The 27,712-nt window shown below is 48.0% G+C and overlaps 2 protein-coding genes across 7 annotated transcripts in view; one reads left to right on the top strand and one right to left on the bottom strand.

Moving 5' to 3' along the window:
- MTSS2 (MTSS I-BAR domain containing 2) overlaps positions 1-8,002 on the top strand; it is a 54,943-nt gene extending 46,941 nt beyond the window's left edge. For 2 of the 5 annotated variants that reach the window (XM_034425672.3, XM_087877176.1), the window contains exons 11-14: positions 355-429; positions 2,378-2,554; positions 3,367-3,535; positions 4,244-8,002. In XM_034425672.3, coding sequence (XP_034281563.1) covers positions 355-429; positions 2,378-2,554; positions 3,367-3,535; positions 4,244-5,010 — 1,188 coding nt within the window. In that variant the 3' untranslated portion in view covers positions 5,011-8,002. The remainder of the gene's footprint in view (positions 1-354; positions 430-2,377; positions 2,555-3,366; positions 3,536-4,243) is intronic. The other 3 variants (XM_034425673.3, XM_060681517.2, XM_087877177.1) reach the window with 3 other exon arrangements.
- A 4,585-nt stretch (positions 8,003-12,587) lies between these two features.
- SF3B3 (splicing factor 3b subunit 3) overlaps positions 12,588-27,712 on the bottom strand; it is a 50,872-nt gene continuing 35,747 nt past the window's right edge. For both annotated transcript variants that reach the window (XM_034425664.2, XM_034425665.3), the window contains 10 exons: positions 25,276-25,430; positions 24,681-24,855; positions 23,692-23,897; positions 23,293-23,449; positions 23,014-23,139; positions 21,840-22,052; positions 21,100-21,198; positions 15,156-15,299; positions 14,300-14,404; positions 12,588-13,197 (listed from right to left, as the gene is read on the bottom strand). In XM_034425664.2, the coding sequence (XP_034281555.1) occupies positions 13,057-13,197; positions 14,300-14,404; positions 15,156-15,299; positions 21,100-21,198; positions 21,840-22,052; positions 23,014-23,139; positions 23,293-23,449; positions 23,692-23,897; positions 24,681-24,855; positions 25,276-25,430 (1,521 nt within the window). In that variant the 3' untranslated portion in view covers positions 12,588-13,056. The remainder of the gene's footprint in view (positions 13,198-14,299; positions 14,405-15,155; positions 15,300-21,099; positions 21,199-21,839; positions 22,053-23,013; positions 23,140-23,292; positions 23,450-23,691; positions 23,898-24,680; positions 24,856-25,275; positions 25,431-27,712) is intronic.

The raw sequence follows: 27,712 nt of genomic DNA, 5'->3' as shown, positions 1-27,712 counted from the left end.
CTGGGGTGGGGGTGGGGGTGGGTGGGGCTGGCTTCAGAGGGGTTTCAATATTGTGTTGCTCACAATTTGGGAGGAGGTCAAGAGGAGAGAAAATCCAGTTCTCAGGATATCTCTGTCACTGCAGGTGGAAGGGGGGAGTTTCCCTCCCCTTCATGAAAGTTTGGACTTCCTCCTCCTCCTCCTGTATGAGAGGTTCTGCCAGCTGCCTGCCGCTTTCATTTCCGCCTGTGCCTTGCCCTGTCAAGCTGTACTCTGTCTCTGCTGCCGCTGCCACCTTCCCTAACAGCTTCTTCTCTTCCTCTCTGCTTGTCTGTTTTGCTGCTGCTGCTGCTGCTCCACCTTGGGGCCTGCCAGAAGTCCTCCAGCTCTGCATCATCTGAAGCCTCTGAAACTTGCCAATCTGTTAGTGAATGCAACTCCCCAACCTCGGTTAGTTCTGACTCTGCTACTGGATTGTATTCAGGTGGCCACAAGGTGAAGCTTGAGTTCCCCTCCACACACACACAAACACACTTTCCCTCCCCCATTTTATCTTGGGGCACACCTGCACTTGGTGAAGAGTTGATGCATGCCACAAACTTCTTGGTTGGGTGGGTGAATGGCCTTGGCCTCCTGCCCCCATGCTGGCTTGGATGCTTTCTGCTTTCTGTTGGTTGACCAGCTTAGGGAGCTCCATGACCAGCCGTGAGCCTGGACTCTCTGGGCCTTGCAGACATCAGCTGGTGGGGAGTTTTAGCTACCCTTGGTGGGAGTGGGAGCCTACCGCTACCCCTGGGGCCTCCTTGGCTTCCAAGAAACCGAAGCTGTGTCTCCATGAGGAGCTTGGAATCCAGCCCATCTCTGGTGGAGCAACCAGGCAGGAGGGCCAGGAAAGAGCCTCCTGGGGTGGGGGAGGACCTGCCATGGGGAGGATGCAGTCCCTGCCCTTTGGTCTGCAGGGCTCAGCACTCCCGGCACAAGGACCCAGCAAGCACTTGCCCTCCGCTGGGAGTTTGAGCAGACCTGCCCTGCCCTGGGATGGACCAGTTCTCCTCCCTCAGTTGCCACCCCAGGAACTCAGCAGGGGGTAAAAGGGTGGCAAGGACAGGCACTGGACAGGCACTTTGACAGACACTGGATGCCCCACAAAGTCTCCTGCGTGTCCCTTGGCGTCTCTGGCCTCAGACGCAGTAAGGGGGACAGCGTCCCGGGGGCGACCTGGCCTAATCCTGCTTGGTGCAGGCTCTGCTCCTTGCTGGAGCCTTGGGGGCTGGGGGCCACAAGTCTGCAGACCGCCAGGGAGCAGTTGGCTTATTTATTGTTTTATTACTTTTAAGAACCACCCATCTGTCTCACAGAGGGACTCTGGGTAGTGTACAATAAAATATTAAAAGCATAAAAACAGCATATAAAATAACAGTATATAAAAGAGGCAAGGAATGTTAAAAAATTAATTAAAAGGCGGGGAGGGCTTTTCAATGTGTTAACCAGCCCCCCAGCTGCGTGCTTCAGGCTGCAGAGCCACGTTTTCTCTCCTTTCCGGAAGGCCAGCAGAATTTGGGAGGACGGGGGCAATCCTTTCCTGGGTGGGGACAATGACAGAGAAGGCCCTCTTCCTGGACATCACCACCGTGGTTGGAATCCTTTGGCAGATGGGATCCACAGCATCCTTCCTGCCTGGCCGAGTGGGACGGGTTGATGTGATGGGACAAAGACGATTCTGTAGGTGGCCTATTCCGTGGGTTGACAGTGCTTTTTCTTCAGAAACTCCTCCCACAGGTTTTCCTTGGCAGTTTGTCTCCCTGGATCTGGTCCTGCCTTCCAGGGCCACCTCTGAGGCTGTCCTCAGTCCGCCTTGCAGCTTTCCACTCTCAGCAGAGGAAGCTCATCCCTTGGCAGGTCTTCATGGGGCTCGACTTCCAGCCCCCTCCCCATTTTATGGTCCTTTTGCAAAGACCCGGGAAGCGCAGGGCACCTTCCTAAGTATTCAGAGGCTTCAGGAAAGGACTGGGAAATGTCTTGGAGACTGCCAAAAGGCTGCCATGCATCACAGGCACCTGGTCAGGATCTGGATTAAAGGGAGAGTAAATCAAATGCCTTTATTAAGCCAGACGCAAGACCCTTGCTTATCCAGAACCGTTTTGGAGCTTTCTGCTTCGTGGAAATGGGCAGAATATCTGGGAGGGCTGAGGGGCCCTGGGGCAGCAGGATGGTCCTGGCACTTGCTTCTGGGTGCCAGCGTGGCCTCTTGGATGGTGTCTCACAGGGAGATGGGCCCCCCAAGGCTCAAGAGTTGCTATGGCCTCCTCCCGCTTCCTCACCCAGTCCCCTTCCCCTCTTGCCTTGCTTGGTTTCGCAAGGCTGGGATTGCCAGTCATGCCAGCTTTATATTTTTCAGGATTGGTCCAAGCTCCCCATCTATGAGCAGCCGGGCGCAAATGCTCTGCAGCGCAGAAAGGATCGTGTGGAGTTTCTCCGGGAGGCAGAACCAGGCTCGGCCTCCCTGATTTATCCGGGGCTCAGCTTGGAGGATGGTCCCCGGCCTCGCCTGTCCCCTGCTTCCATTGCTGCCAAGGTACGGCCGGGTCCCAGGAAGCGCCCTTGGAATCGGGTTCATTTGGAGCTCTATTTGGGCCACTGCCTGGATGTCCCCTGAGCCATCCCTGCCCAGCCCACCATCCCAGATCCAGGCAGATTCGAAGGAGGAGCTGATTTCACTTATGGGTGTTTGAATAATTAGAATAAAAGAGACTGTTTGCTTCCAGTAGACAAAACAGAAGGTGGGGAGGTGTGGGGGCCACTAGGTAGGGTTCTCATTGCTTTCCCTTCAAGGGGCCCAATTTTGAAAGTGTTTGCATAAGGGATTTTCCAAGGATGAGGCCTCTGCCTTCCTCACCAGCTGGAGCTGAAGCGAGGTGCTCTCTGCAGGAGAGGCCGAGCAAAGGGCTCCCCCATTTAATCCTGGTCCCCAGATAAAAGACCCCAGGAAGGCTCTGCAGGCCGAGCAGCTTAAGCAGCCAGTGAATGCAGCAGCCTCTGGCCCTGGCAGGTATCCCTGAAGCTGTGAGTCAGTGCCAAGTGGGGCAGTGTGTGTGTGTGTGTGTGTGTGTGTTGCAAACTGCGCTTGTCTTTCTGGCTCTGTCCCACTTCAGAAGCCGTGCTGATTGCAGCCCCCTCCTCCCCACTGCCCAGGCCAGGTGCTCAGGGTGGAGCCAGTCAGGACTGCCCTGGCAGCAGTGAGAGCAGTCCACCTCCCTCCCTGGCCCTGAGGCCTGTCCGCCTGAGCACAGGAGCCCTGCTTGGAGCTGGGGGGGCTCTCTTGATATTTCACCCATCTCCCTCCGAGAGGGCCACAATGCTGACTCTGAGCTTCTTTCTCCTTCTCAGCAGCACGGGGAGGAGGTGTCTCCGGCAGCCAGTGACCTGGCCATGGTGCTGACCCACGGCCTGAGCCTGGAGCACCAGAAGAGCAGCCGGGATAGCCTGCAGTTCTCCAGCGGCTATAGCACACAGAACACCACCCCATCCTGCTCCGAGGACACTATTCCCTCCCAAGGTAGGAGGCCGGCTTCAAGGGGGGCAGGCAGGCTGGGAGGGTGCAACCAGGCCTGCTCAGGGGCCACTCCAAGCCACTGGAGAAGGTTCAAGCGATGGCAGAGGTTGGGCATCTCTGGCAGATCCCTCATAGCCTGGAAACAGAATCCTTCTTTGAAGGCAGAAGCTCTCAGAAGAAGAAGAAGAAGAAGGCTCTCAGCCAGGCAGGAGCCCCACATCACCTGACATGGCACACTTGTCCTAAGCAGCCCCCATTGCCCAGCTCTCCGTTTCTCCCAGCAGTGGAAAGAAGCAGCAGGCAGTTGGGCTTTGCTGAGGCTAAATGTGCTCCGAGCTTTGATGTCGAAGGGTGCAGGCCGAGTCATTACTCCCTCGATGTGCCCCCCACAATGTGCCTTACCTCATGTAGCAACATGCGCTTGGGGAAGCTTTGTGCTGAAGCAGGAGGTGTGGCTCTGACTCGGGTTCAGCTAGCACGGGGCATGGATCAGGCTCAAACAACGTCTGTTAACTTTGGCCGTAGTAAGAGTGACTCTGCTTACGCCCCCTCCCCCATGCCCCTAGGAATTAGGGAGGTCTCTGCCTGTGTTGCTGTCCCACGCCTCATCCTTGTTTCGCACTGAAGCCATGTTTTGGTAATGGCCCATTTCGGCCAAGGTCATCCTTTGCTGGTCCCTGCTCCTGATGCATCCGCCTGTCCCTTCCTCAGGTTCAGAGTACGACTGCTATTCGGTGAATGGGGACATCGAGGGAGACAATCAGAATGAATTAGACAAATCCTCAACCATCCCTCGCAACAGCAATATCGCTCAAAATTATCGGCGGATGATCCAGACCAAGCGACCGGCTTCAACGGCAGGCCTGCCCATTGGCACTGCCTTGCCAACCGGGACCACACCAGGCGTGGCTACCATCCGTCGCACACCTTCCACCAAGCCCACGGTTCGCCGAACCGTCTCCAGCGCTGGTCCAATTCCCATCAGGCCCCCCATCGTCCCGGTCAAGACCCCCACTGTGCCTGACTCGCCCAGTCACGCCAGCCCCCTCCGGATGGGCAGCGATGAATGTGTCTTCTATGCCGACGATGCCTGCTCGCCGCATGGCCTGGACTTCACCAAACCATCCCCCAAGAGGCTGAGCCTGCCCAATGCCAGCTGGGGTGGCAGTGCCCTGGAGATTTCGGTGTTTGCCGGGGCTGGGAAGCCCTCCACAGAAGAGGAGCAGCAGCTGGCCGCCAACCGCCACAGCCTGGTGGAAAAGATTGGTGAGCTGGTGGCCAGTGCTCACGCCCTGGGAGATGGCCAGTTCCCTTTCCCCACGGTGTTCTCGGACCCTGGTCCTGAGGAGCAGACCCCCAACCCCCCTCTGGCCACTTCCAGTGAGCCCCCCGCTGAAGACATGCTGGTAGCCATCCGCCGTGGGGTGCGCCTTCGTCGAACCCTAACCAACGATAGGTCAGCACCACGGTTTTTGTGATTGCTCTGCTCAGCTGTTGACCCAAATTCCTCCCAAGCACAAGGCGCCCAGCCTCAGCAAAGGACTGGAAAACGTGGTGGAGGCTGGGCAAACTGCCAAAAGGCTGCCACGCCTCCCATGGTCCAGATCTGGGTTAAAAGGAGACTAAATGAAATGCCTTTATTAAGCCACACACAAGACCCCCGCTTATCCAGAACCATTTTGGAGCCTGCTTCCTACCTTGTTCTCCTGTCCCTTGCACACTTTCTCTCTGCCCTCCTCTGCAGCGAGGTGGGAAACTGGCGCCTGGCTCCCTCCAGCTTGGAGCAGCAGCAGAGGAACCCCCACACAAAAGAGAGCTCATTTCCCTTCTGCTCTTCTGTGTTCTCCTCCTCGGCAAGTATTGGCTGCTCCAATGACCTGGCAAGACGGAGGAGTCTAGAAATCCAGCCCCTTCCTGAGGTCTGTGTGGACTGTGAGCTGTGCAAGGAGCAGGACCTCCTTTCCTGGGCTTCTCTGAGAAGAAGGCTTTCTCTTGGGAGGGGCTCCCTTCTAGTTGAGGGGGTCTCTCTGGTGAGACTGTCTCAGGGAGGGGACTGACTTTCCTTGGAAGGTTGCCTCCTTCCTTGCCCAAGTCAGCCCCCACTCCTGGCTTGAGCTTCACAGAGCTTAGAGGCCTCCCTGGGGCAGGATGGGTACGGCAAGCAGCGTGCTTTGACACATGATTTAGAGCAAGGTTTGCATGGAGGCGCATGGGCACATTGACACCCCGAGCCTTTTCTATGGCAGAATGCCTATCGAGAAAGATGGTGGCGATTAGGCCAGGTGCAGACGTGGGTACATGCTTCGTGGCAGTTGTGCCTGGTACTGCCTCAGGCAGGTGTGGGCTTTGCAGGCCTTCCCCTGAAGGAGGTGAGGGAGTTAGGGTGGGGCATCTTGAACACAGCACTTGCCCCAAGTCCCCTGGATTTGGGGTATAAAGGACTGGTCTGAGGAAGCATCGGGGTAGCTGCCCTTGGGCAGGTTCCTCTCTTCTCAGACCAATCTGGACTCTTGACCAACCAATGCTGATGCTTTGGGGGAATGGTTTGAACAGAGCAAAAGCCCTCGGTTCTGTGACCACCACGATTGGTCTGGCAGATCACCGTGACTGATGCCTTTGGTTTGACATGCTAGTGCTGGCTGGGCTCACAAGCGCCACGAAGTTGGTTGGCTTGATTTCAGCTCCACATGATGTGCAAGGCCATCCGTGGCACTCACAGAATCCTCTTGCACAAAGCTGAGCCACGTGGCCAGGCTCCCTTGGAAGAGCCCAAGCGATGCTGAAGCTGCACCAGAGAGGGGGAGAACCGCCGAAACAAAATCCTGAAGAGGGACTTTTGGAAACGGCTCCGCTCTCTCCTTTCGGGAACCCACAGCAATTCCACAGTGGGATAGTTTTGACGGCCAAGGATGGAAGCGGCGAGGTGAGCCGTGGCCCAGGCTTGTTTAGCTTCGCCCCAGCGGCCTGAGCCATTGACCTGCCTTGGAGTGAGAGCCCAGGGGCTTCATTGCGCCTCTTCTTGGCCTCTGCCTGCGCTGGGGCTGCTTTTGTGGCAGCTGTGCCAGGGCTGTCCTGCCTTGCTTAACTTCTCCTCCTTGTTCATTCTTGTCTCATCAAACTCTTCTGCACTTTCATCCCCAGAACGTTTTGTGTCGAAGAGGCTTGCCTCGTTGTATAGTCCTGATCAGTTTTGTTTACAGATGTGAAATCCGCCTATTTTTGTAGTTGGCAGGAAGATTTTTAGTGGGGATGTTGGCAGAAATGATGCCAAAAGTAGCCATAATGCATTTATTCACAGCTGGCATGAGATGCAGCTTTTCCATGGTCTGGAAAGAGATGTGAAGGCTCTTCTCCCAAATGCTGATATGGTGACCTTCACTTCTCTCTGAAACTAGAAATTAGTCTCTGTTGGTAAAAGGAAAGTGATGGTGGGAAAGAGAAGATGGTTTTGAAAGGTTGCAGAGTGGAAGAGTAAACAGCATGAGGCTTGAGAAAAGCTGCCTTTCCTCTGGCAGGGCTAGGAAGGGGGAATTGTTGCAACACTGCTTGTTCTCCCGTTTTTAGTTGCAGAGCTTTTGATGCTGGGCAGGTGGCATGTCTGGTACAGGTGGCATCCAGAGGTCAACATGCACATGTAGCACATGAGAATGAAGCAAAGAAAGCAAAATTGAAACTGAATGTTTGCTGCTGTTGCACCAATAAGGATTCCAGTATGTTCACAGTGGGGGGGAAAGTATATTTAGAAAACTTGAGTTATTTCAAGAAGCACACATCAAATTTAAGCATGTAGGGTAGAAGGTTTTAAGGCACTGGTTTTCCCTACCTGGTGTTGGGACTTCCAGTTTACATCTCTGGAGAACATTAAGTTTGACAAGGCCCTGTTCTGAGGGACAAAGCGCTCAAGGGCACGAGAGGTTATGCAGTGGGCTCACAAGGGCTGGGGGCTTCCTTGGCAATGGAGAGGCAGCCTGTCGTCCCCCGTCCCCCCCAAAGGCCTTTGGGGGGGCAGCACGACGGCTCCAGCACCCCAAGAGGAAGGCCTCACTTTGTACATAGCCGTTTCCTCCCCACCCAGTTCTACCTGTGTCTCTGTGCGCCACATCATTGTAGGCCCCTCACTCTTCGGCTCTTGTGATAACTTTCATTTTAACACGTCAGCCCTCCTGTGGTTCCCACACACATCAAACGTGACTATGTGAGATTGTTGCTTTTTGCTTTTCCAATTTGTTTTGTACAGTAAGAAACAAACCTTCTAAAATGTCTTTCAGCTGATGTAACTGTCCTGGTGCTGTTAACTTGTTCTTCCTTTCCATCCCATAATTTATTTTTCTTCTAACAGTCCAAGCTTCTCCACATACGCCCTTTCTTCCAATTTAGTTATGTGGTTTTTTTCATTCAAAATAGTCACTGTTACAGGTAACAAATGCACTGTGAAGATTTCAGTATTAATAAAAGTTGTACTGTAATTAATGCAAATCGTTCCTCTTTATTCTGCCCTTCCTGGTTTAAAAAAAATGTAGAGGTTTATCTTGAACCCAGCAAAACTCATCTCTACATTTTGCAGCACGGCAGATATTCTTAGATGGCTGGACAGAACTTCAACCCCAATCGATACGAGATATTGGGTGGTCATGGCTGCGCCTACATCCAGAATGGGAGCCTTCACTTCCAGCCTTGTGATGAAGTTGCCAAAAGCATTTGTGTGACAACTGTCCAGTCTTGGTCCAGTTTGTTGACCAAGCCACCTCTGCAGCACAGATCCTTTCCTGACCTGTTATGCTGTTGCACTGGGTTGAAACTACAGTCAGGTCCAGAAATATTGGGACATCGACACAATTCTAACATCTTTGGCTCTATACACCACCACAATGGAGTTGGAATGAAACAAACACAATGTGCGTTAACTGCAGACTGTCAGCTTTAATTTGAGGGTATGTACATCCAACTCAGGTGAACGGTGTAGGACTTACAGCAGTTTGTATATGTGCCTCCCACTTGTTAAGGAACCAAAAGTAATGGGACAGAATAATAATCATAAATCAAACTTTCCATTCTTAATACTTGGTTGCAAATCCTTTGCAGTCAATCACAGCCTGAAGTCTGGAACACATAGACATCACCAGCCGCTGGGTTTCATCCCTGGTGATGGTCTGCCAGGCCTCTACTGCAACTGACAGTCAAATTAAAGTTGACAATCTCCAGTTAAAGCACATTGTGTTTGTTTCATTCCAACTCCATTGTGGTGGTGTATAGAGACAAAGATGTTAGAATTGTGTCGATGTCCCAATATTTCTGGACCTGACTGTACCTTCCTTCCCTCTGTCTAGAATAGTATATGGCTTCCTGCCTGAGCAGTGGGTTGGACTATAAGACTTCCAAGGTCCCTTTCAACTGTTGTTATTTGTTAAATACTGTATTTTTCATGGTATAAGATGCACCAGACTATAAGACACACCTAGATTTTAGAGGAGGAAAACAAGGAAAAAAGTATTCTGAACCAAACAGTGTAGTAATATATTATTTAATAAAATACCAGTAGAGCAGAATAATTTTTACAACCATGTAAAGTCAACAGTGGTATATTCAGAATCGTCATCACATTAACAAATGAGGTTCAAGCACTCCTCTAATTTTCACCCATTCACAAACTTGAGTGATAGTGGGCCTCCTCCTTAGTCCAGTGGGTGTCAGATGATGATTACCAGTAGCCATCCATTTGTTCCACTTCTTGCATGTAGACTTTGAATGGCTTGTTGGAAACATCAAAAGGTTACAACTGGCTGGTAAGACCCGCAGGAATTGCAGCTAGATGAGTCTTCACTTCTTTGAATCTTTTCTTTGTGGTTTCACTAATATGTGTTCCAAACTGGTCAAGCACTAATAAAGCTGGTTTTTTCAGAAGCCCTCCAGGACGTTTGGACCACAGTTTTTTCAATCCATGTTCATCCATCCTTTCTCATGGACATGCACAACAACACCTCTTTGAATCACTTCTTTTGGGAAGGTTTTCCTTTTGAATATTAACATTGGTGGCAATTTGGTGCCGTTTGCACAGCAGGACAACACAACCGTGTAATGTGTTTTCTCATGTCCTGAGGTTTTCCCTGTTATGTTTTTGGCGCCTTTCACATCAACAGTCCTATTTTTATTTATTCATTTTATTCAATTTGTATACCGCCCTTCTAGTGGACTCAGGGCGGTGCACAGCCAGAACTAAAACACATACCAATACAAAATTTAAAATTATTAAAAGAATTACATACTTTGGCCCAAATTTAAAACAATTCGAATTAAAACCCATTGAGAGATTAAAAACTAAAAAAAAAAAAAAGCAGGGGGGTGTTCAAGCCAGCCCTGCTTGATGGAAAAGAGAAGTTTTCAGGACACGGTGAAAGACCCGGAGATCCGATATCCTCCTTATCTCCGGGGGCAAATCGTTCCAGAGGGCAGGAGCTGCCACAGAGAAGGCCCTCCCCCCTGGGGGTCGCCAGCCGACATTGCCTGGCTGACGGCACCCTGAGGAGTCCCTCTCTGTGGGAGCGTACTGGTCGGTGGGAGGCTATCGGCGGCAGAAGGCAAATACCCAGGTCCTATGCCATGGATGGCACATCAAAAGTTAGTGGATATTCCCAATCTGGCCAATTTCAAAATTATTTTTCTTCCTGGAGTCTATCACAAAAATATGAAAAGAATCTTACATTCATACTCTTGGCGTTCTTTGCGCAATTCTAGTTTTGGAGCACATAGCAAGGCCTCATAAATCTGAAGCACCACGATGGTGATCCAGTGAAATCCTGAATGCCTTTCTGTGTAGCAATGCTACATAGCTACATACCATTTTTGTGGTGACTGCGAAGCCACTGCTCCGGTAACCTGTGATACAGTCCCTCCTCTAACTGGCCACTTTTTAGGAAGCCCACGAAAGCTGTGCTTGCTTATATCCTTTACCTTTTGCAGCTGATCCACCTGTTTCCTCCACTCTCCCTATCATTTTTTCAGTTGGAGGTGGTCCAAAATGTTTCTCCGCTGCACTGTTTCCATGCCCCTCAGCATATTTCACGATTTCCAGCTTGAAAGAGATTTTGTATGCTTGCCTTTTTGGCTTTGACATTTTTTTGTTCTTTATAACAATGCAGAGCACTGTAGCTGAAACCATCTCCATACATTCATACGCACACATTATGCCCCCGCCCTAAACTACGGTAACAATAGCAAGCTGAGAATTTTAGGACATTTAAGGTTTGTTTCCTCCCTAACCCTAACCTTAACCCTAACCCTTTACAAACAAGTGCTAACCTAACCTTAACCCCTAACCCAGGGCTCTTCAAACTTGACAGCTTTAAGACTTGTCCCAGAATTAAGGCAACTCCCAGAATTTCTCCTCCAGTCATATTAGCTCAGGAATTCTGGGACATAAGTCCACAAGCTGTCTGTCTGTCTGATCTCAGACAAAATTATGATTGTATTGAAATACCTTGTATTTTGCTCTGGGAAGTCTGGGGGGGGAGGGGGGGATGAGGGGAGGGAAAGGGTGGGGGGAATATGGGGGGGAAGAAAATTCTTTTTTTCTGTAAAACTTTTCAATAAAAAAAAAAAGTCCACAAGCTGTCAAGTTTGAAGACCCTTGCACCCCTAACCATTTACAAACAGGTGCTAACTTGTCAGGCAGCGATGGGGCAGCAGCGATGAGCGGTGGCAATGGGGGGGGGCATTCAGGCAGGCAGCTTCTCCAGGCATGCGGGGCAATGGGGAAGGGGGCAGCTCAGGTGACTTCTCCAGGCGAGCGCCAGCGATTGGGGGGGCGCTCAGGCAGCTTCTCCAGGCGTGCGGTGGCGATGGGGGAAGGGCGGCTCAGACAGCAACTCAGGCAGTGGCGGGTTGGCGGCAGGTCAGAAGCAGATCTGGCAGCAAGGCGGCAATTCTCAATTTATAGCAAACGGTTCCCTAGAACCGTTCAATTTTCACCTTTGAGATTGGATCCCAGAATACCGCCAATCAGCAGCCTGTTGCCAACATTGCCACTATCGCAGCAACTCCCTCCCCCCTCCCCCCAGGTATGGCTGATGCAACATTCGGTGTATAAGTCACGCCCAGATTTTCACCCTCTTTTTTGGGGGGGGGGAAAGGTGCGTTTTATACTCTGAACAATACAGTACATGTGACCCTGAGTTTATATATAGCCCAAGCTTTTCTAGATTTGAGAAACAAGAGAGTTACCCCACTTTTCATAGCTCAAGAGACAGCTCTAAGGTTTGTGGGCATGTGAAACCAATTTAGCCCAAGGAATCCCTTCAGTTCCTCAGGCCCATTTTGGTCCTGAGATGACATACATTTCATTCTCTCCCAGCTATTTCTGCAATTCCAACTAATGAATTCCAGGTATGTGGATGGCCTTCCCCTGGGAAGTGAAAGTGAACATCTCCCCCTGGTGCTCTACTCCACTACTCCACTTTCAAGCCAAGTTGTTGGGTGTCACACTTTTGTCAAGCAGAAATTGGTCTCCGGAAATTTTTTTCTTCCATGCACTTCCATGTAATTACATGGCCTCCTCCTTGTAGTTCCTTGTAACTCTAGTTCCAGTTAAGGACTGCTTGTACTAGAATAGACAGCATCTCCCCTCTGCACAAGCACTTTTACAATCTGTATACTAACAGCCAAATCCTTGACAGCCAAAGGATTGAGGTGCAGAACTTCGGATTTGAAAGCAAAAGGATGCCTCCTTTTGCCACTGCAGCAGGAAAAGAGATCCCTGCCTTCACTCATTTTCCAATCTGAAGCACTTCACAATTTTACTTTTTAAAAGAAAACTTCTAGGAGGACCAATCCACTGAGCCAACACACATCACAGGTGTAATTTGGCTTAATCCATTAGCAGAAATGGAGGTCTAAAGAAACCTCGTGTTATCTTTGGTCAAATAAGTATGGATCTGATCCTCAAAATGTTTCTTAGCTATGAAAAAAAGGCTGAAATGCAACTCATCCCCACAAAGGATGGATCGCCCCACTAGCTCTGCCAGAAGGATTTCCTTAAATCTATGCACGTGGACACTAGACAGCAAGCTCAGTATTTTTTTTAATTCTTTAAGATTGTAACCACCATCTCTCCAACGAGCAAAATACTAATTTGATGCAAAACTATTTACAACATAAAAGTTAAAAACAATAGAAACAGTAGGGTGACCAAGTAGACAATTTTTCCAAAATTCTGATTAGGAGGGAAAACAGTTGTAGCTTCAAGCCCCCATCACTCCCCGAGGCTTTCCTTCTTACTCAGAATGGATGAGACCAATCAGGTCAGCTCATTGGTGAAGCTACCCACTGGCCGGGATTTGGGGTGGGGGTTGTGGCATCGCAGTTCCGCTGAAATGGGCTTATGGGGCTTATGGGGCATTATCCCTTGGAGGGTTCGATGACCTACTGAGCTCCAGGATAGAAACAGGGGCAAACAAAATGGGGACAGGCAAGGAAGTTTCTTTCAACACATCTTCAAAATAAGTCCGTATCAAGTCCTCCAACAGCTCAGCTCAGAAAGCATAGCGCGTACGGATGTCCTCTAGTTTCTTTGAGACTTCTGGAGGAGTCCGGTCCAGTTCTTCAGACACGTTCTTCTGCTTGTTGGGCTCCATGGAATTGAACTGTTCGCAGAGGTCCCCATCAATAACATTCTAATAGGAAAAAGAAGGCGGAGGTTTCAGTCCCAGGGAAACAGCTTTTGCACATACAAAAACAGTTGCAGCAAAAAGTCAATTCACAGCCAGCATGGGCACAACAGATGCAAAGTTACCCGACTGCCCAAGAGCCAATTTTTAAACTCAATTTACAGAAACCTTAAAAAAATAACTCTTAAAAAAATAAATCCAATCTATTTTTTTTTTTAAAGCTGTCACTGGAGAGCAATCTTCCAGCCAGGTGCCAGCCCAAAAACACACTGATGTCACTAAGGACCCCACAAGAGATCTGCAGGAACGGCTGACCGAGGAACAGCTCCCCTCTGGGAAGGCAGATAGGGCTCAGCACTTTTCTTGCTCTTTACCGCCACTTCTCAGGCTGAGAAGCTCCCAGAGACTAGAATAAAAACATGCTGGAGCACATGAAGGGCCTAAAACAGGAGGTGCCTCCCCTTTTCTTTTGCCTCATCGGGCATCTCTTGACTACACAAGCCTCCAGGGGCAGGAAGGAAAGTCATTTATTTGCTTCCTCTAAACATTTTTAAACTGCCAAGATTAAAACCAACAAATTCCATCTCATCTCATCAAATTGTCTTAAAATTTAAGATATACTGCTCAAAAAAATAAAGGGAACACAAGCAGAAGACATCTGAGATCTGAATGAATAAAATAGCCTTATTTCTTTTTTTATTACTTTGTTCGTTACATACAGTAGTTTATACACTGCTCAAACAACTAAAGGGAACACAAAACTACTGTATGTTCCAAACAAAGCATTTAATAAGGCTATTTCATTCATTCAGATCTCGGATGTCTTCTGCTTGTGTTCCCTTTATTTTTTTGAGCAGTGTATATTAAAGATTGCCATCTTACAAAGGATGGGAGGAGGCCAGGAGGAGGCCAATATCTGAGAGGCTCTGCCCCTTTCAGGACCCGCCTGAAAGGGGCAGAGGAAGGAAGGGCAGAGAACAAGACAGGAAAAGGCGATTTCTAATGACACAGAATGCTGCTCAGGAAGGGGGTGACTTCAAGCTGCTTTGGAGAGGCAGAGCAAGAGTTGTCCAGCAAGCCCAGATGAGGCTGAAGAGACCAGACCTACCTTAACGGGGAAGTAATAGGAGCGGAAGCTGAGGTGGTCTCGACCACAGAGAGGCGGGTGCTCAGAGCGGAGGTGCATCTCAACATGCTGGAAGAAGTCATGATCCTGAAAGAATCAGAGGATGGTCAAGGAGAACAATGTCATAGGACAAACAGCACAAAGAGTGCAGCTCTGCAAGAAGGAAGTAGCTGACTGATACTGGATGCCAGGGCAATATGACTGTGACAGCTGCCATCCTCACTGACTGCCAGGGTTGATTCACAGATCTGGCAGGCTAGCGGGTGTCCTCTTCTACCTTCCCTACTCCATGTGTATCCTTCCCAAAGCTGTGTGTTCGTTGGAAATGGACAACCATTACAGATAGGAGTGTACCAATTTTTGGTCAAGCGTGATGGCTGGTGTCCCTGCAAACAAGCTGAAGCTTCAACTGTAGAATGGAGGGCGGGTCAATAGAACTGCCGGATCTCCACCATATACACGATCAGAGGCATCCCTCCAATTTATGCTTAGGGTGAGGGACTGCAAGAGGCCTGAGCAAACTTGGGGGTCAACTGGGCAAGAGGCACTCAAGAATGCCATCACTCTGGATGGACTCCAACTTTCACTTCAAGTTTGATGAGTAAATTTGTAAGTCAAGGTGGTTGGAACGTGGGTCAGAAAAAATTCCAAGATGCTACTTATGTGCCATTTATTCCAGTAACATTGACCCTGACAGAAGGGTAAGGAGTGGAGAGCAAGGCCCTCCTCCCTTCAGGCTCAATTCAAAGTCTTTCGTAACTCAGGCATCTGTCCGATGGCATCATCAACCAGGAAGACAAAGAGAACCAACTCTTCCAGTACAGCATTCATTTCTCACCTCATGTGATGTAAACGGAACCAGGATGCCAATGCCTCCAGACAAGGTTGTATAAACAAGGGACTCGGAACCTCCGGGGATAAGGGTCGTCTTCTGCAGAGACAGCACGGTTTCTCCTACGTGGTAGTTCATGATCACCTCAGCCTGGAAGTCACATTGATGGGGATTCAGACAATGCTGGAGGCCTCCTCCTCCCTTGCCCTCCCTGCCCTTCAGGAAGACGAATCTTTCCAGGTAAGAAACAAGACTTTATGACGCCACTTGTGACTAAGAACATGCTTAAGAGTGAAGCTGGATGAGGCTGAAATTCCCAACACCTCAGTTTACCAGAAGTAGGAAAAACAGATTTTTGGTCATGTCAGTAAAAAAAAACAAAAGGAAGGGCCAGGTGGGCCTGCTGCTAGAAGCTGTTGAGGCCAAAAGATGCAGCGCTTCTTTGCTTCAGCCTCCTCCCCGAGGGGAACGCTGCTTAAAGTGACCTGAACTGAAGAACATAAGGATGGAGAGGCAACTGAAGGGAAGTGCCATCTTCTGGCATAAGTTAAGTCTCCAGAGTAGCTCCTCTAGCCTCTGAGAATCTGGAAAGAGCCCCTTGCATACAGAATTGGCTGAACAATTGGCTGAACCCAGCAAGTTGAAGAAAGATTTGAGTGAGGCATCAATGCTGTGCCATTGAACACATTTATGAATGACATGGACAAAACAAAGTTATCAACTCTGCAGACAGAATAAAGAATAAAGATGGGGACTTCCTGTTTGCTGCTGGCCGCCGCCAGACGTTCCTTTGGGATCGTCAGCTTCCACTGCCTGTCAGAGCCGCCTTCACAACGGAACGGCGGCTCGAAAAAACTCCGTTCCCATGAGGAAACGGAGATAGAGCCGGCAGGGGTGGGTAGAACTCTCTGCAGAGTCCCAAAAGTTTTTCTTTTACTTTTGGGATGGAGCGGATGAGATGCCCCGTATCCCCAGCCGCTGCTCCGGGCTTTGGGAGACCTCTGCTAATGCAGAGCCAGGCGTCAAAAGCAAGCCTGCGAATTTGACAGATTACTCAAAGAAAATGTGAGCTGGACCTGTAATACTGAAGCGCAAGTATTTTACTTATCTTTTAAAAATTACTTAAGAGAATAGAGGAAGAGAAAGAGGAAAAAAGTTTCTTTTTAAAATGGCGTCTGCCGCGGCTGGAGAAGAGTTTGAGAGGGAAAGTTCTTCCGTTTTTTATTATTACAATGTAGCGGAATAAATACCACTGGCTACATTTGTAGACAAAACTCCGCTCCTGTTTTTGTTTTTCTCTTTTTCCCCTGGAGGCATTGTTGCTGGCTGGAAGTCTTTTGTCTTGTTTTTTTTTTTTTTTTTTCTTCTAACAAAGCCTGCTTAGGCGGAAACATGGCACTGAGGCTTGTGAAGTCAGACAAACAAATAGGTGGGGGGGATTCCCCCACTAAGAATTTAAAGGAACAAGTTTTAACTCTTCAGTCCCAGAAACCTGATTTTAATATAATAGAATTTCTCTTAGAGGAGATTGAAAGAAGGGATGAGATTGTGAATCAGCAACTTGAAAAATTTAAGCAGGAAACTAAGGAATTGGTGAAATCCAAGTTTGACTTTTTGCAGCAAAAAATTTTAAAAGTGTCAGAATTCATGATTCGGTTGGATACAAATACTAATTTACTAGAGTCAAAAATGGATGAAATTCAAGATAAATTGGACAATAGAATTCAAAAAATTGAAAATGATTTGTTAAATATTCAGGATTATAGTTCAGAAGAAAAATTTAAAATGGATGCTGACCAAAAGTCTGGTAATGTAGAAAATCTGCAACAGAGGATTGAAAAAGAGGTTCTAAAGATACAATATAATTTCACAGAATATGCAATAAGACTTAGAGGTTTGCAGGAAAATAACAGAGATGACTTAAGGAAAATATCTTCTGAATTTCTAGCTGGGATTTTAAAGATTCAACCTGAGGAAGTGTTTTGTAGGATTGACAGAGCTTATCGAATAAACTCCTGGACTGCCAAGCAAAGGCAATTGCCTAGAGATGTGGTAATCTATTTTTCAGATAAAGAAATTAGGAATAAAATTGTGCAAAATTCCTTCAATTCTAATTTGCAATTGTATGGAAGAAAGATTTGGATTTACAAGGAACTCCCACCTAAGATATTAATGGAAAGGAAGAAATTTGGCTTTCTGGTGTCTGAGTTAAAAAGGAGAAATATTCAATTCCGGTGGGACGTCCCAGTTGGTATTATATTGAGATATCAAGGAGAAAGATACCAGTTAAATACTGTTGAAAGAGCGGAAGAATTTTATCAAAATAGGTTGAAAATGAATTTAACGTCTTCAGATATAATACAGGATAAGCAGAAGGAGCTGGAACTAAAGACAGAGACTGTACCAGATAAATTGCCTTTGGATTTATCGGATACCCCAGCTGGATTATCTACAAATTTGAGAGAAGTGCCATCTGATTTTAATGTGATGACTTATCAAGGCAAGGACAAGCATGGAAACCAATTAGAGGATATACAAGGGATAAAAAAGAAATGCGAGACACAAAAAATTAGGATGGAAGTCAAACCCACAAAAAGAAAACAAAAAAAGAAATAGGTTGTACAAAAATAGAAATTTCTAACCCAAGCAACAGTGAAGCCAGTGATTTTAAAATATGAATGATTATGTGAAAACATAGAGGAGGCGACATATTGGTCAATATCATCCTGAGGATAGTGGCAGATCTCTGCATTGCCGTAATTTTGGGACATGGAAAGAGCCTCAAATTGATGGTTTTGAATTATCTACTTTGAAACTTCTTTTTGTGTTGATAAATATATTATAATTATCTTGAATTATAAGGCAAGAGAATCACATTGGGACATGCAGAAGATCGGGTTGTTACCCAATACGATGATGGAAATTAATAATCCTGATGAAACCCACAATTATTATTATATGGAATATAATTATAATGTCACTCGGGTGGTTGTTTTTACTTTTATATATATAAGAAGATGTTTACTACTGATGGGGGCAGATATGATTGGAGATCTTGAATAAACTGTTGCATCAGCAAGCTATGTTACCCTATTATGGATGTTGGTTTTAACAATCCAGTGGAAAGACTTCAAGAAGATATTATATGGACTATAAATTTAAAGTTATTGTCTTTTCTTTTTTTATTTAGATATAATGGAATATATATATATATATATTTTTAAGTAGTGTGGGCAGTGAATTAAAGATATCAAGAATTGTTGTGTATGGTAAATTTGTAAGACAGTGGGTGAATAAGCTAGCTACAGACTGATTAGTTTAAGAAAAGGGATTTTTAAGTGATACATTTAGGGGAGTGGAGGAAATGGATAGAGTGGAATAAATGTTAAATTAGATTTTATGGGGAGCCCGCTTTGAAATGTTATTAAAGTAGGACTTATCGTATAGTTTTAAAGTGGAAGGTGGTTTTGAATTGTTGCAATAATGTATAGATATAAAACACTATTATGCTAAATTAGAAGTTATTTTATAATAGTTATAGTATAATGTGTTTGGTTTTTTTTTGTTTTTTTTCTCTTCTTCTTTTCTGAAATGTATGGATAAAGGGGGATTTATAATACTTTTAGTAAGTAAAGGTCAGTATTTTGAGGAGGGAGTAAGTAATCTGTTATGAATTAGGGTTTTTTTTGTTACGAAGAAGTCACAGGGGGGGAAGGGGGGGGAGGGGGGGTTAGGGAGGGGGGGAGGGGGGGGAAAAAGGGGGAAAAATTTGTATTTGAAAACCTTTTCAATAAAAAAAAAAAAAAGAATAAAGATGGGAAGGACAGAAACATCTTAGAAGTATCCTGACGTAGGAGGATGTTAAGAAGGTAGCATGGCAAGAGGACACAAAAGGGGCTCTATGCCAGCCCCAAAGAGGCCCAGCCTCTCCAGGTGACGAGGAAAGGGAGGCCAAAGCAATATACCATAAACAAACAGCAAAGGTGACATGATGGGAAAGGTTAAAACAATGAAGGGCACAAGGCAGGGATGTCCTCTGTCCCCATTATTATTCGTGTTGATGTTAGAAGTATTAAACAGAAACATTAGACAGGACAAGGAGATAAGAGGTATGGAAATAAAAAAGGAAGAATATAAATTACAAGTGTTGGTTATAATTTATATTACAACCAACGCTTGTAATTTATTTTATTTTAGAAGATCTGCAAGAAATAGGGCTAAAACTGTTAAAAAGAATAGAAGGGTATGGTGAAGTGGTAGGGCTGAAAATAAATAAAGAAAAGACTAAGATTTAGTGAAGAATATTACAGAAAAACAAAAAAAAAGAGCTAATGAAGGTTATTATATTTATTTCAAACAGTTCCGATAAGATTGGAGAAAAAAATATTTTGAAGATCTAAATAAAACAATAGCAAAAAATATTTGGCAGGGGGAAAAAGCAAGAATTAATTTTAAAATGTTACAGGATGCAAGAAGTAGAGGAGGTTTTGGATTACCAAACTGGGAATTATATTACCAGGCAGCAGTGTTCACATGGATGAAAGAATGGATCATACTGAGAAATACAAGATTCTTGACACTGGAGAGACATGATTTGCAATTGGGATGGCATGCCTTTTTATGGTATGGGAAGATACATGGTTACTTTCACAGACATTATATAAGAAATGCCTTATTGTTAGTATGGGAGAAAGTTAGAGAAGTGAAGAGATTCCTACAGAGGAGAATATAATAAGGAAAATATTAGAATGTGCAGAAATGACTATTCATTTCTGCACATTCTAATATTTCCTTATCACTGGCGATTAAAGAGAAAGAACAAACTGGTTATTATGCGATATGGGAAACATTTTATCGATGGTTAGAGGACAAATATAAAAATTAGAAATAAAAGTAGATTATATACAAAATAAGTATCAGACCAAAAAATATCAAATAGCTTATGAATGATCTCTTTTATTTGTATAAGCGTTATATAAGTGATATTAGAAGTATTATGTTTAAGAAATAGGATTTTATATTTGGGGGGTTAAGAATTTTTTTTTTAGGGGGTGTTAGTTTAATGATTGGTTATGCAATTTAGTTTATTGTTAAAGATCAATAGAAATACCTTGTGTTCTGCTCTGGGAAGTTGGGGAGGGGGAGGGGGGTTGGGAGGAGGGGTTGTGGGGAAATTGTGTTTGTTTTAAAACTCTTTCAATAAAAAAAGAAAAGAAAAGTGAGAATTTATTTTCCTAGGATATCAGATTGATCAAAGCGATAAGTGCAGCCCAGAACGGTTAAGAATGTTTTGCCAAAAGAATATTGCAGTCAGGAAAGCAGTTTTCAAATATCATGCAGAAGACCGGAGAGAATTGTTCAGAGCTGTTCCTGAAGACGAAAAACAGTCTCTCTTTGAGGGAGATAGACAATTTCGAAAGGAGAAAAATAAAGTTTAAATGACAAGAAAGTAGATTTTGATGGATCAGAAAAAGTCAGGCCTGTTGAACAGTGGAGTTGAGACTCGCTTGAGGGACCACGGATTCTCCTTTCTTAGGTCTCTAACAGAGCTCCAGGAGCTCCTCAAGCCCCCTATCTTTCCTTTCTAGGAGAGTCTTCGCTGTTAGGCTCACAGACTCAGAAAGAACTGTACCACTCTGGAACTTGGTTCCTAATTTTAGGAACTAAAACTGGTCCTGGTCCCTGTTAATTCTAATATTTTTATGTTTCTACATACTTATTTTTTTATTGGGTGGTAAGCCGTCAGGTCACTTGGATAGAGAAATGGATGTCATAAATTTAATAAATAAATAAAATTAGTAAATAAATAAAAACATGCCTAAGATGAAATTGCATTTGCTCTAGTGCATAAAAACCATGAAGTCAGCCAGAATGGATTTCTCAAGTTTTCTTACGAATAATCGGGGGGGGGGGGGGTTCCTAATAAAGCCACCCCCTAGAAAGGACCTACTTTTTGGGATGCGCCGTTGAGGAGGCCCCTGTCCCACAGAGCCTTGTTGCCGGTCGGGTCCTCATCGACCTCATCATTCGTGTTGGGTGGCAGCCTCACCTGCACGGGAAGGAGTCACCACACTGCTTGCAAATGATTCTCAACAGAGCAGCCCCCACCCCCCCTACCCCCTGGGAAAAGCTGGGAGCCTAAAATCAGGAGAGTAAACAGCAGCACGGAGACCCTAAGCCAAGCTGTTATCGCCAAGAACAATAGTAGTTTTTAACCTGTGGGTCACAATTAGGCAAAGTTGAGTCCCTGGGACTTTAGGGAATCAAAAGTGGTAATCAAAAGTGGCTTTTCTCCAACCCTGTTAAGCAGAGGGCAGGATGAACTCAGCGCTCTGGAGTCCTTCTGAGAGCAGCGAGGGGTAAACCTGACCCTGAGGGAGCCTTCTACTACTTCAAAGTCCCCTCTCAACTGCCTGCTTCATTTTCAATATCAAGCATTCCCTTCCCTTCTGGCTGAGAAGGGAGGCCTTGCCTAGGACATTTTCTGTTGCAATAACAAGCGATTCCCTCAACCAGAAATCAATAGAAAAATATTACTAATTCAAACTGATATGCGGGTTTCAAAGCTGCCCACTCCAAAGGGTGAGACTGCCTCCTCCACCTTGCAGGCCACGCGCTCCAGCGCCACCTGGATTTTACTGCTAAGATCTAAATTATCAGTGGACTCTTTTCCAAGTCAGTCCAGCTCACCACACAGATGTTGCCAAACTTGTCAGCTCCAGCCACTGTGTCGTAGTCCAGGAGGCAGGCAGTGGTGACCCAGCGGGGATGGGTGTCGTCTGCAAAAATGATCAGCTGGTTTTCATTTCTCTTGTATCGAACCCAGATGAAGCTTTCCTGGACATCAGACACAATCACTCTGTGCCCCACTGTCTGAATCCCACAGATGGAGTTGGCAATGTGCTGTATGGAAAAGCAGTTCAGAAAAAGACGTGTGAATCCAGAGACGGAATCTGGGCATAAGAAGGCCACAACTGAAACCCACGCCTCACTCTGGCCTGAGTTCACAGCTAGTAGTCAAAATGGAATAATAGGAAAGCAATAATAGGAAAGCCTGCTGGATTTCCATGAGAACTGGACAAGCATCCTGAACCCCCTCAATTCTGGCAGGAATCCAAGAGCTGCAAAACAGGACTGGGCTTTGGACAACTAGGGCGAAATGGGAGCCTTGCCGGCGCCACTGTGTTTTGGGAAGGAGAAGAGGCAACCAAGAAAGAGGCAGGCTTGCATGCCACCCTGGTCAGGAAGGATGCAAACAAGGCTACAGGATAAAGAACTGTCCCTCTCAGCTCCTCCAGGCAGGAACAAGGCCTGCCTGCTCTGCAGCTCTACCCAAGGCTGGAAAGTCTACGCACGAATGCACACACAAAGCAGTGTGGCCTGGCAAACCCCCAAGCAGAAGCCTTGCTCTTCATGCGTCCAGAAGGTGGCCGAGATTGGGGGGGGGAGGGGGGAGACACTGTTTCCAGAAATTGCCCACAAAGGCTGGCAGGAAACCAATCCACTTCTGCCCCTCTCCCCCAGCTCCAGGCAGTGGCACATTTACTGGCACTTAAGGTATCTGAGACAGGTGTGGCTACAGGGATCCCTTCCCAGCATTCTAAACGTGTGAACTACATGTTGCAAATCCTAAACTCTTAGGACTTTCAGCGGCAAGACCAGACTTTCCACTGTCGACAGCCAAGAGGGACCTTCATGGGGACAGAAAAAGAAGATAAAACCACCCTCCGCAACTCCTCATAAGGGAACATTGAGGGAACCCAAAACTCCCGCAGGAGGCCAGCCTGGAACCACAGGCCCCTTACTACCAGTGGACTCTGTGGCTGGAAAAGTGCCAGCTCTTCTGGCAGGGAAACTGCCGTACCTTATTCTCACACTTCCGGAGCAGCTTCTTCTTGCCCAAATCGTAGACTCGCAGGAGCTTCCCCACACCAATCAGCACCCTCCCTTGGAAGGGGGCAATAGCTGCGGGTACCTCCTCCACCGGTGTCTGGATGCAAAGGAAGAGAAGCTGAAGCCCAAGCTAGGCTTTTAAGCTAGTCTTAAAAGTTGCCAATGTTGGAGACCCCCTGCTCCAGTTTGAGCTCTGCCCCACCTTTTGCTTTCTGTGAGAAGCACCCCCAAGATGCTGCAAGGAGCTCACCTTGTGCAGGAACTCGAGCTTCTCACCATTATTCACCAGCTTGTAAGTGTAGACAAACCCTCCGGCAACCGAACGCGGGTTCAGAATGAGGTCTTTGGCCACGCCCACCAAGACATGCCAGTCATCGCCCGTGTTGGCAAAGCGGCACACGGCCACACTGCGGACAAGCACAGGAACAACTGGGTCAGAGCCCTGGGTTTTGGGAAGGGAGGAGAGAAGGCCCAGGAAGGGGGGGGGGCACCTCAATTTCCACTTTCATAAAAGCCAAAAGAAAGTATCTTGTGTCTTCTGGCTTCATCAGAGCTCAGGCTGTCAAAGGGCAAGCACAGACTTTGTGACGGGGGGGGGGGGGGGAGTTAAGCCACCTAGCGCAAGGTAATCAAGAGGAGCTGCAGTTACCTGAAGGCGGCCTCGTTCTGCTCCAGCTGCACAAGGTCCAAAGTGTTTCCCTGGATGGGGTTCATCACCCTGACCACCGAGGCCCACTGCCCGTTTCCTGCTTTGGGAGCCCCAAAAATGGACTCCGGAAGGTTCTCATTTAGGAAAGCAGCAGCCATCTCTGCAGCAAGTTCCCTCTCATCTTCCCCTGCGGCTTCCACCATTTCCTGTGATGTAGAGAGAGGAGAATGGAGGGAATGCCCAGCCCAAAGACCTCTGGCCTAGGCCTGACTCTGGTCCAGGAAAAAGACCGCTACAGTCTCAGGCCGCAGAGCAGAGCAGAGCAGAGCAGAGCAGGCCAGGCTGAGCTGCTGGTCACTCACTTCTGACCGGCTGCACCTTTTCTGACCCAGGAGTCAGAAAGCCTTCCAAAGGGAAAACCCAAGGAGCCACATCCTGGGTGTTTCTAAGTTTAGGGGGATCTGAAGGCTTTCTTAGAAGGTGTTCCGCAGCCCCAAAGATCAGGATTCCTGACCTCCAGAGAGAGGGAGGAGGATTAGCTCCCTTGCTGGCTGGCCAGAAGTCTCCCTCCCATGTCCACTCCCTTCAGCAGCCAGCACACGTCAGACTCCCAAGAAAGGGAAGTCAAGAAAGGAAAAGGAAGGCAGCCCCAAAGGGACTGACAGCGCCTCTAGAAGAGGCAGGGAGGCAGCAGGCCCCGGACGGATCCCTTCTGGGTTCTCCCATCAAATCCAAGGCTGGGTTCTGCCCATCCATCCTGGATTCTCTCGATCCAGCTCCAGGGAGAAGGGAATCGTTTGCCCCCCCCCCCCTCCCCGAGCAAGTCCCTGGGCTTGTGTCTTCCTGCACTGCAACGGTTGTCCCTCTCCGATGCTGAGCACCGTGACCAGACCCATCCTGTGTGCTCCTCTTCTTAGACGGGGCAGAGAGCCAAGCAAAAGCCGGACAGAGAAGAAAGGGGCAGAGAGGCATTGGGCTCCTCCAGCTACCTCGGCCATCTGCTGCTTCCGCTGGGCTTTGGTCGCCTCAGTGTAAGCATTGTGGTCAGTCTCGATGATGATCAGATTGCTGCTCTCGGGGTGGATCACAAACTTGCGGGGCGTGTATTGTAACGGGAAGGCAACTTGGTTGAAGACTGCGCCAAGCTTCTCCAGTGCCAAAATCCTGTGGGAGCCAAAAGCCAGATGTTACTGCTGCCTGCATAAGCCGCCCAGGGGAAGAAGCCCCAGCCTCACCAGAGCTGTCAAAGGTGGGTGGGGAACATGTTTGCCTCTGCTCGCTTCTTTGACAAAAAACCCCACCAACCCTTATGGTTTTCAAAATCTCATCCTGAAAAATAGATCCAGCTGGTGATGCTGCTTCACACTCAGCTCTTCTCCCGTCGTTAAATGCATGAGAAAGACCAAAACAAACCCAAAGGTTTTGGTGAGACAAGCTGCTTCAGGTGAAAGACTCCCTAATCTTAAGAATCGTTTCCACCCCCCCCCCTCCGTCCAGCCCCAATGCCCTCTTTCCCCAGGAGGGAGGGGCACCTGGTCAGCCTAAAGATCCCTATTTCCCCTGCTCTGCCCCATCTGCACAAACCTCAGGGTGTTGGTGGAAATGGCGACAATCCCCTCCGGGCACTGCTCTGAGGCGAAGCCAGAGGCAAACTCCAGGGTCTCGTAGGAGAGGGGGGTGAGGTGGAAGCGGGACTGGTAGGAGTAGCTCAGCCAAGAGCGGCTGGACATCGCCAGCACCTGGAGCGGGGTGAGAGCAGGAAGAAAGTGTGGCCGACTTCTACCTGGGGCTTCTTCCGTGTGAGGAAGTACCGCCGGGCAGATCCAAGATCCTGCTGACATCCTGGTAACTGACTTGGGGTTGCCCAGGTTGAGCACCAGAAATGTTTCTGATGAAACATGCTTATTTCATCAAGCACTGATGGCAGGTCAGGGTTTGCAAGCAGCTTCGTTCACCAACAACTTGGCAGTTTCGACATTCTCCAAGTGGAAGCAGGTTGGGAAAGACTTCCTGAGGGCTTTCAATCTCCTGGACTATTGCATAAGACTTAAAGGCCAGCAGCACATGAGGGGAAAAGGTGAGTATTTGAAACCTTTGGCACTGACCAGCTCTGCCCTACCTGAAGGACGCTGGCAAAATGTAGGTGACTAGGCTGAGCCCGAGGGAGGGGTCAGGTGCGTCATGAGTCCCTTTGCACCCACAACAGATCTAAGCCCTAAACCCTCCTTGAGTTCCAGTGACTTTTATTTACCACCAATTTGTCTTGACCGCCAGTAGTTCAGATTCTTCTTTAGAAGAATAAATGGAATAAATCTGTACTCATTTTGGAGCTAAGCCTGGCTCCTGATTTCTTGTGCCTGACAAAAACTGCCAATGTATCTTCACATTTTCTGACCTGCATTTGCAGGTTTCTGAAGTTGCTACCAAGTGACAAGTAGTCCTTAATTAGCAACGACTCATTTAGCAAGCTCAAAGTTATAACGGAGCTGAACGAGTTATGGCTGGTCACAATGTCCCATAGTTATAGGACTGCCATTTGTGACCTTCAGGTCAGCTTCTGAAAAGCAAAGTTAACGGGAAGCTGGCGAGAAGTCACGGTCATGTGACATCACACTTAGCAATCACACACAATTCACTTAACAACCACAACGGCTGATGTAATTTTTTGCTTTATGACTGTATTACATACAGTAGTTTCCGGTCCCAATTTCAGTCACAGCTTGGGACTTCCTGTCCAAAATGTCTTAAAATCCCCAGCACTTAATTTTCAAGAACAAGCAACATGAACATCAAATATCAAAGAGATTCAAACAAAGCTTATTTTTCTACATAAACTTTTACAGATAAACTCATCTCTCTAACAATATTCCTGCCAGCTGTATGCACAATTACAAACACAGCTGCTACTTTTATTCTGTATTTGAGAAAAAAATAAAGCTTCATAAACTACCGTGTTTCCCTGAAAATAAGACAGGGTCTTATTTTCTTTTGGGCTTCAAAATAAGCACTTGGGCTTATTTTCGAGGAGATCTTACTTTTTTAAAATGCTACCACTGGCCCTGCTCTCTCCGTCATGCTGTCTGCTCCCCAGAAGCAGCAATGGAAGGGAAAGAGACTGGGGAGGGAAAGAAGCGATCCCAGCTGCCTTGCAGGAGGCTTGCACGGTCGCACCTGCAGCAGATGGAGGCAGAGGCATCCAGACACTCTGTGGTGTTGCTTGTTTGGTGCAGCTGCAGACAAGCTGAGAGACAGAGGGATGGAGTGGGCAGAGGGTTGGGATTGCTACCAGTGCCTCCCACGAGCGCCCCATGGGGAAAAAGCAAAGTGGCTGGCTACCAGCTTCAGGAAGCAGCCCAACAAGCATAAGCGCCGTGCTCAGAAAGAGATGGGCAAAAGTCTGTGCACAGTTTGCTCCATCGCCCCTCAGCCAGGAAGACAGAGCCGTGTGCTGCGCCCGCAAAAACTTTCCCACTTCCCGCCAAGTTGACGTGCAGCTCCTCACCTTCCCTCTCACTCCCCCTTCACCACCTCCCCCCCCCACCTGGCCTTCTTTAGACCCTGGCTGTGCTACAGCCGGAAAGGAGATCTCTCCGCCCCCGCCCCCCCACCCACCCCTGTGGCAGTGGCAGAGCTTCAGTGCCTGGTCTGCTGGCCCAGTTGCTGCTGGGACACTTCTCGGCTGCGGCAGGTCCCATGCTGCTGGTGTCACGGGTGGAGCCGTGCTGCCTGTGCCACCTCGCACAGCCAGTAAGAGAGCTGCAGCGCCCACCAGGGTCCGAAGACCGTCGGGCTCAGCGTAGATGTACGGAAAGTCCAGTGTCTGCAGCACCGAATAGCAGCCCGAAGGCGGCAGTGGCCGAGGCAACACAGGCAGCCGCTCCCAAAGGGGCCCTGGCAGGCTGGTGGCGCTCAGAACGTTTTCGGAGGTTTTCAATCTGGGATGATTCAACCCGGCCAGGCAGGAGCAGTCCTGCAACGCTGCCGAACGCAGTGCTGCCAGGAGGGCGAAGAGGCCAGCAGC

The sequence above is a fragment of the Pantherophis guttatus genome, chromosome 11, assembly GCF_059756535.1.
Source record: "Pantherophis guttatus breed Tessera chromosome 11, ASM5975653v1, whole genome shotgun sequence".
NCBI classification, from domain to species: Eukaryota; Metazoa; Chordata; class Lepidosauria; order Squamata; family Colubridae; genus Pantherophis; species Pantherophis guttatus.
Note: the sequence above shows the minus strand (reverse complement) of the source record. Positions and strands in the feature narration are given on the sequence as shown.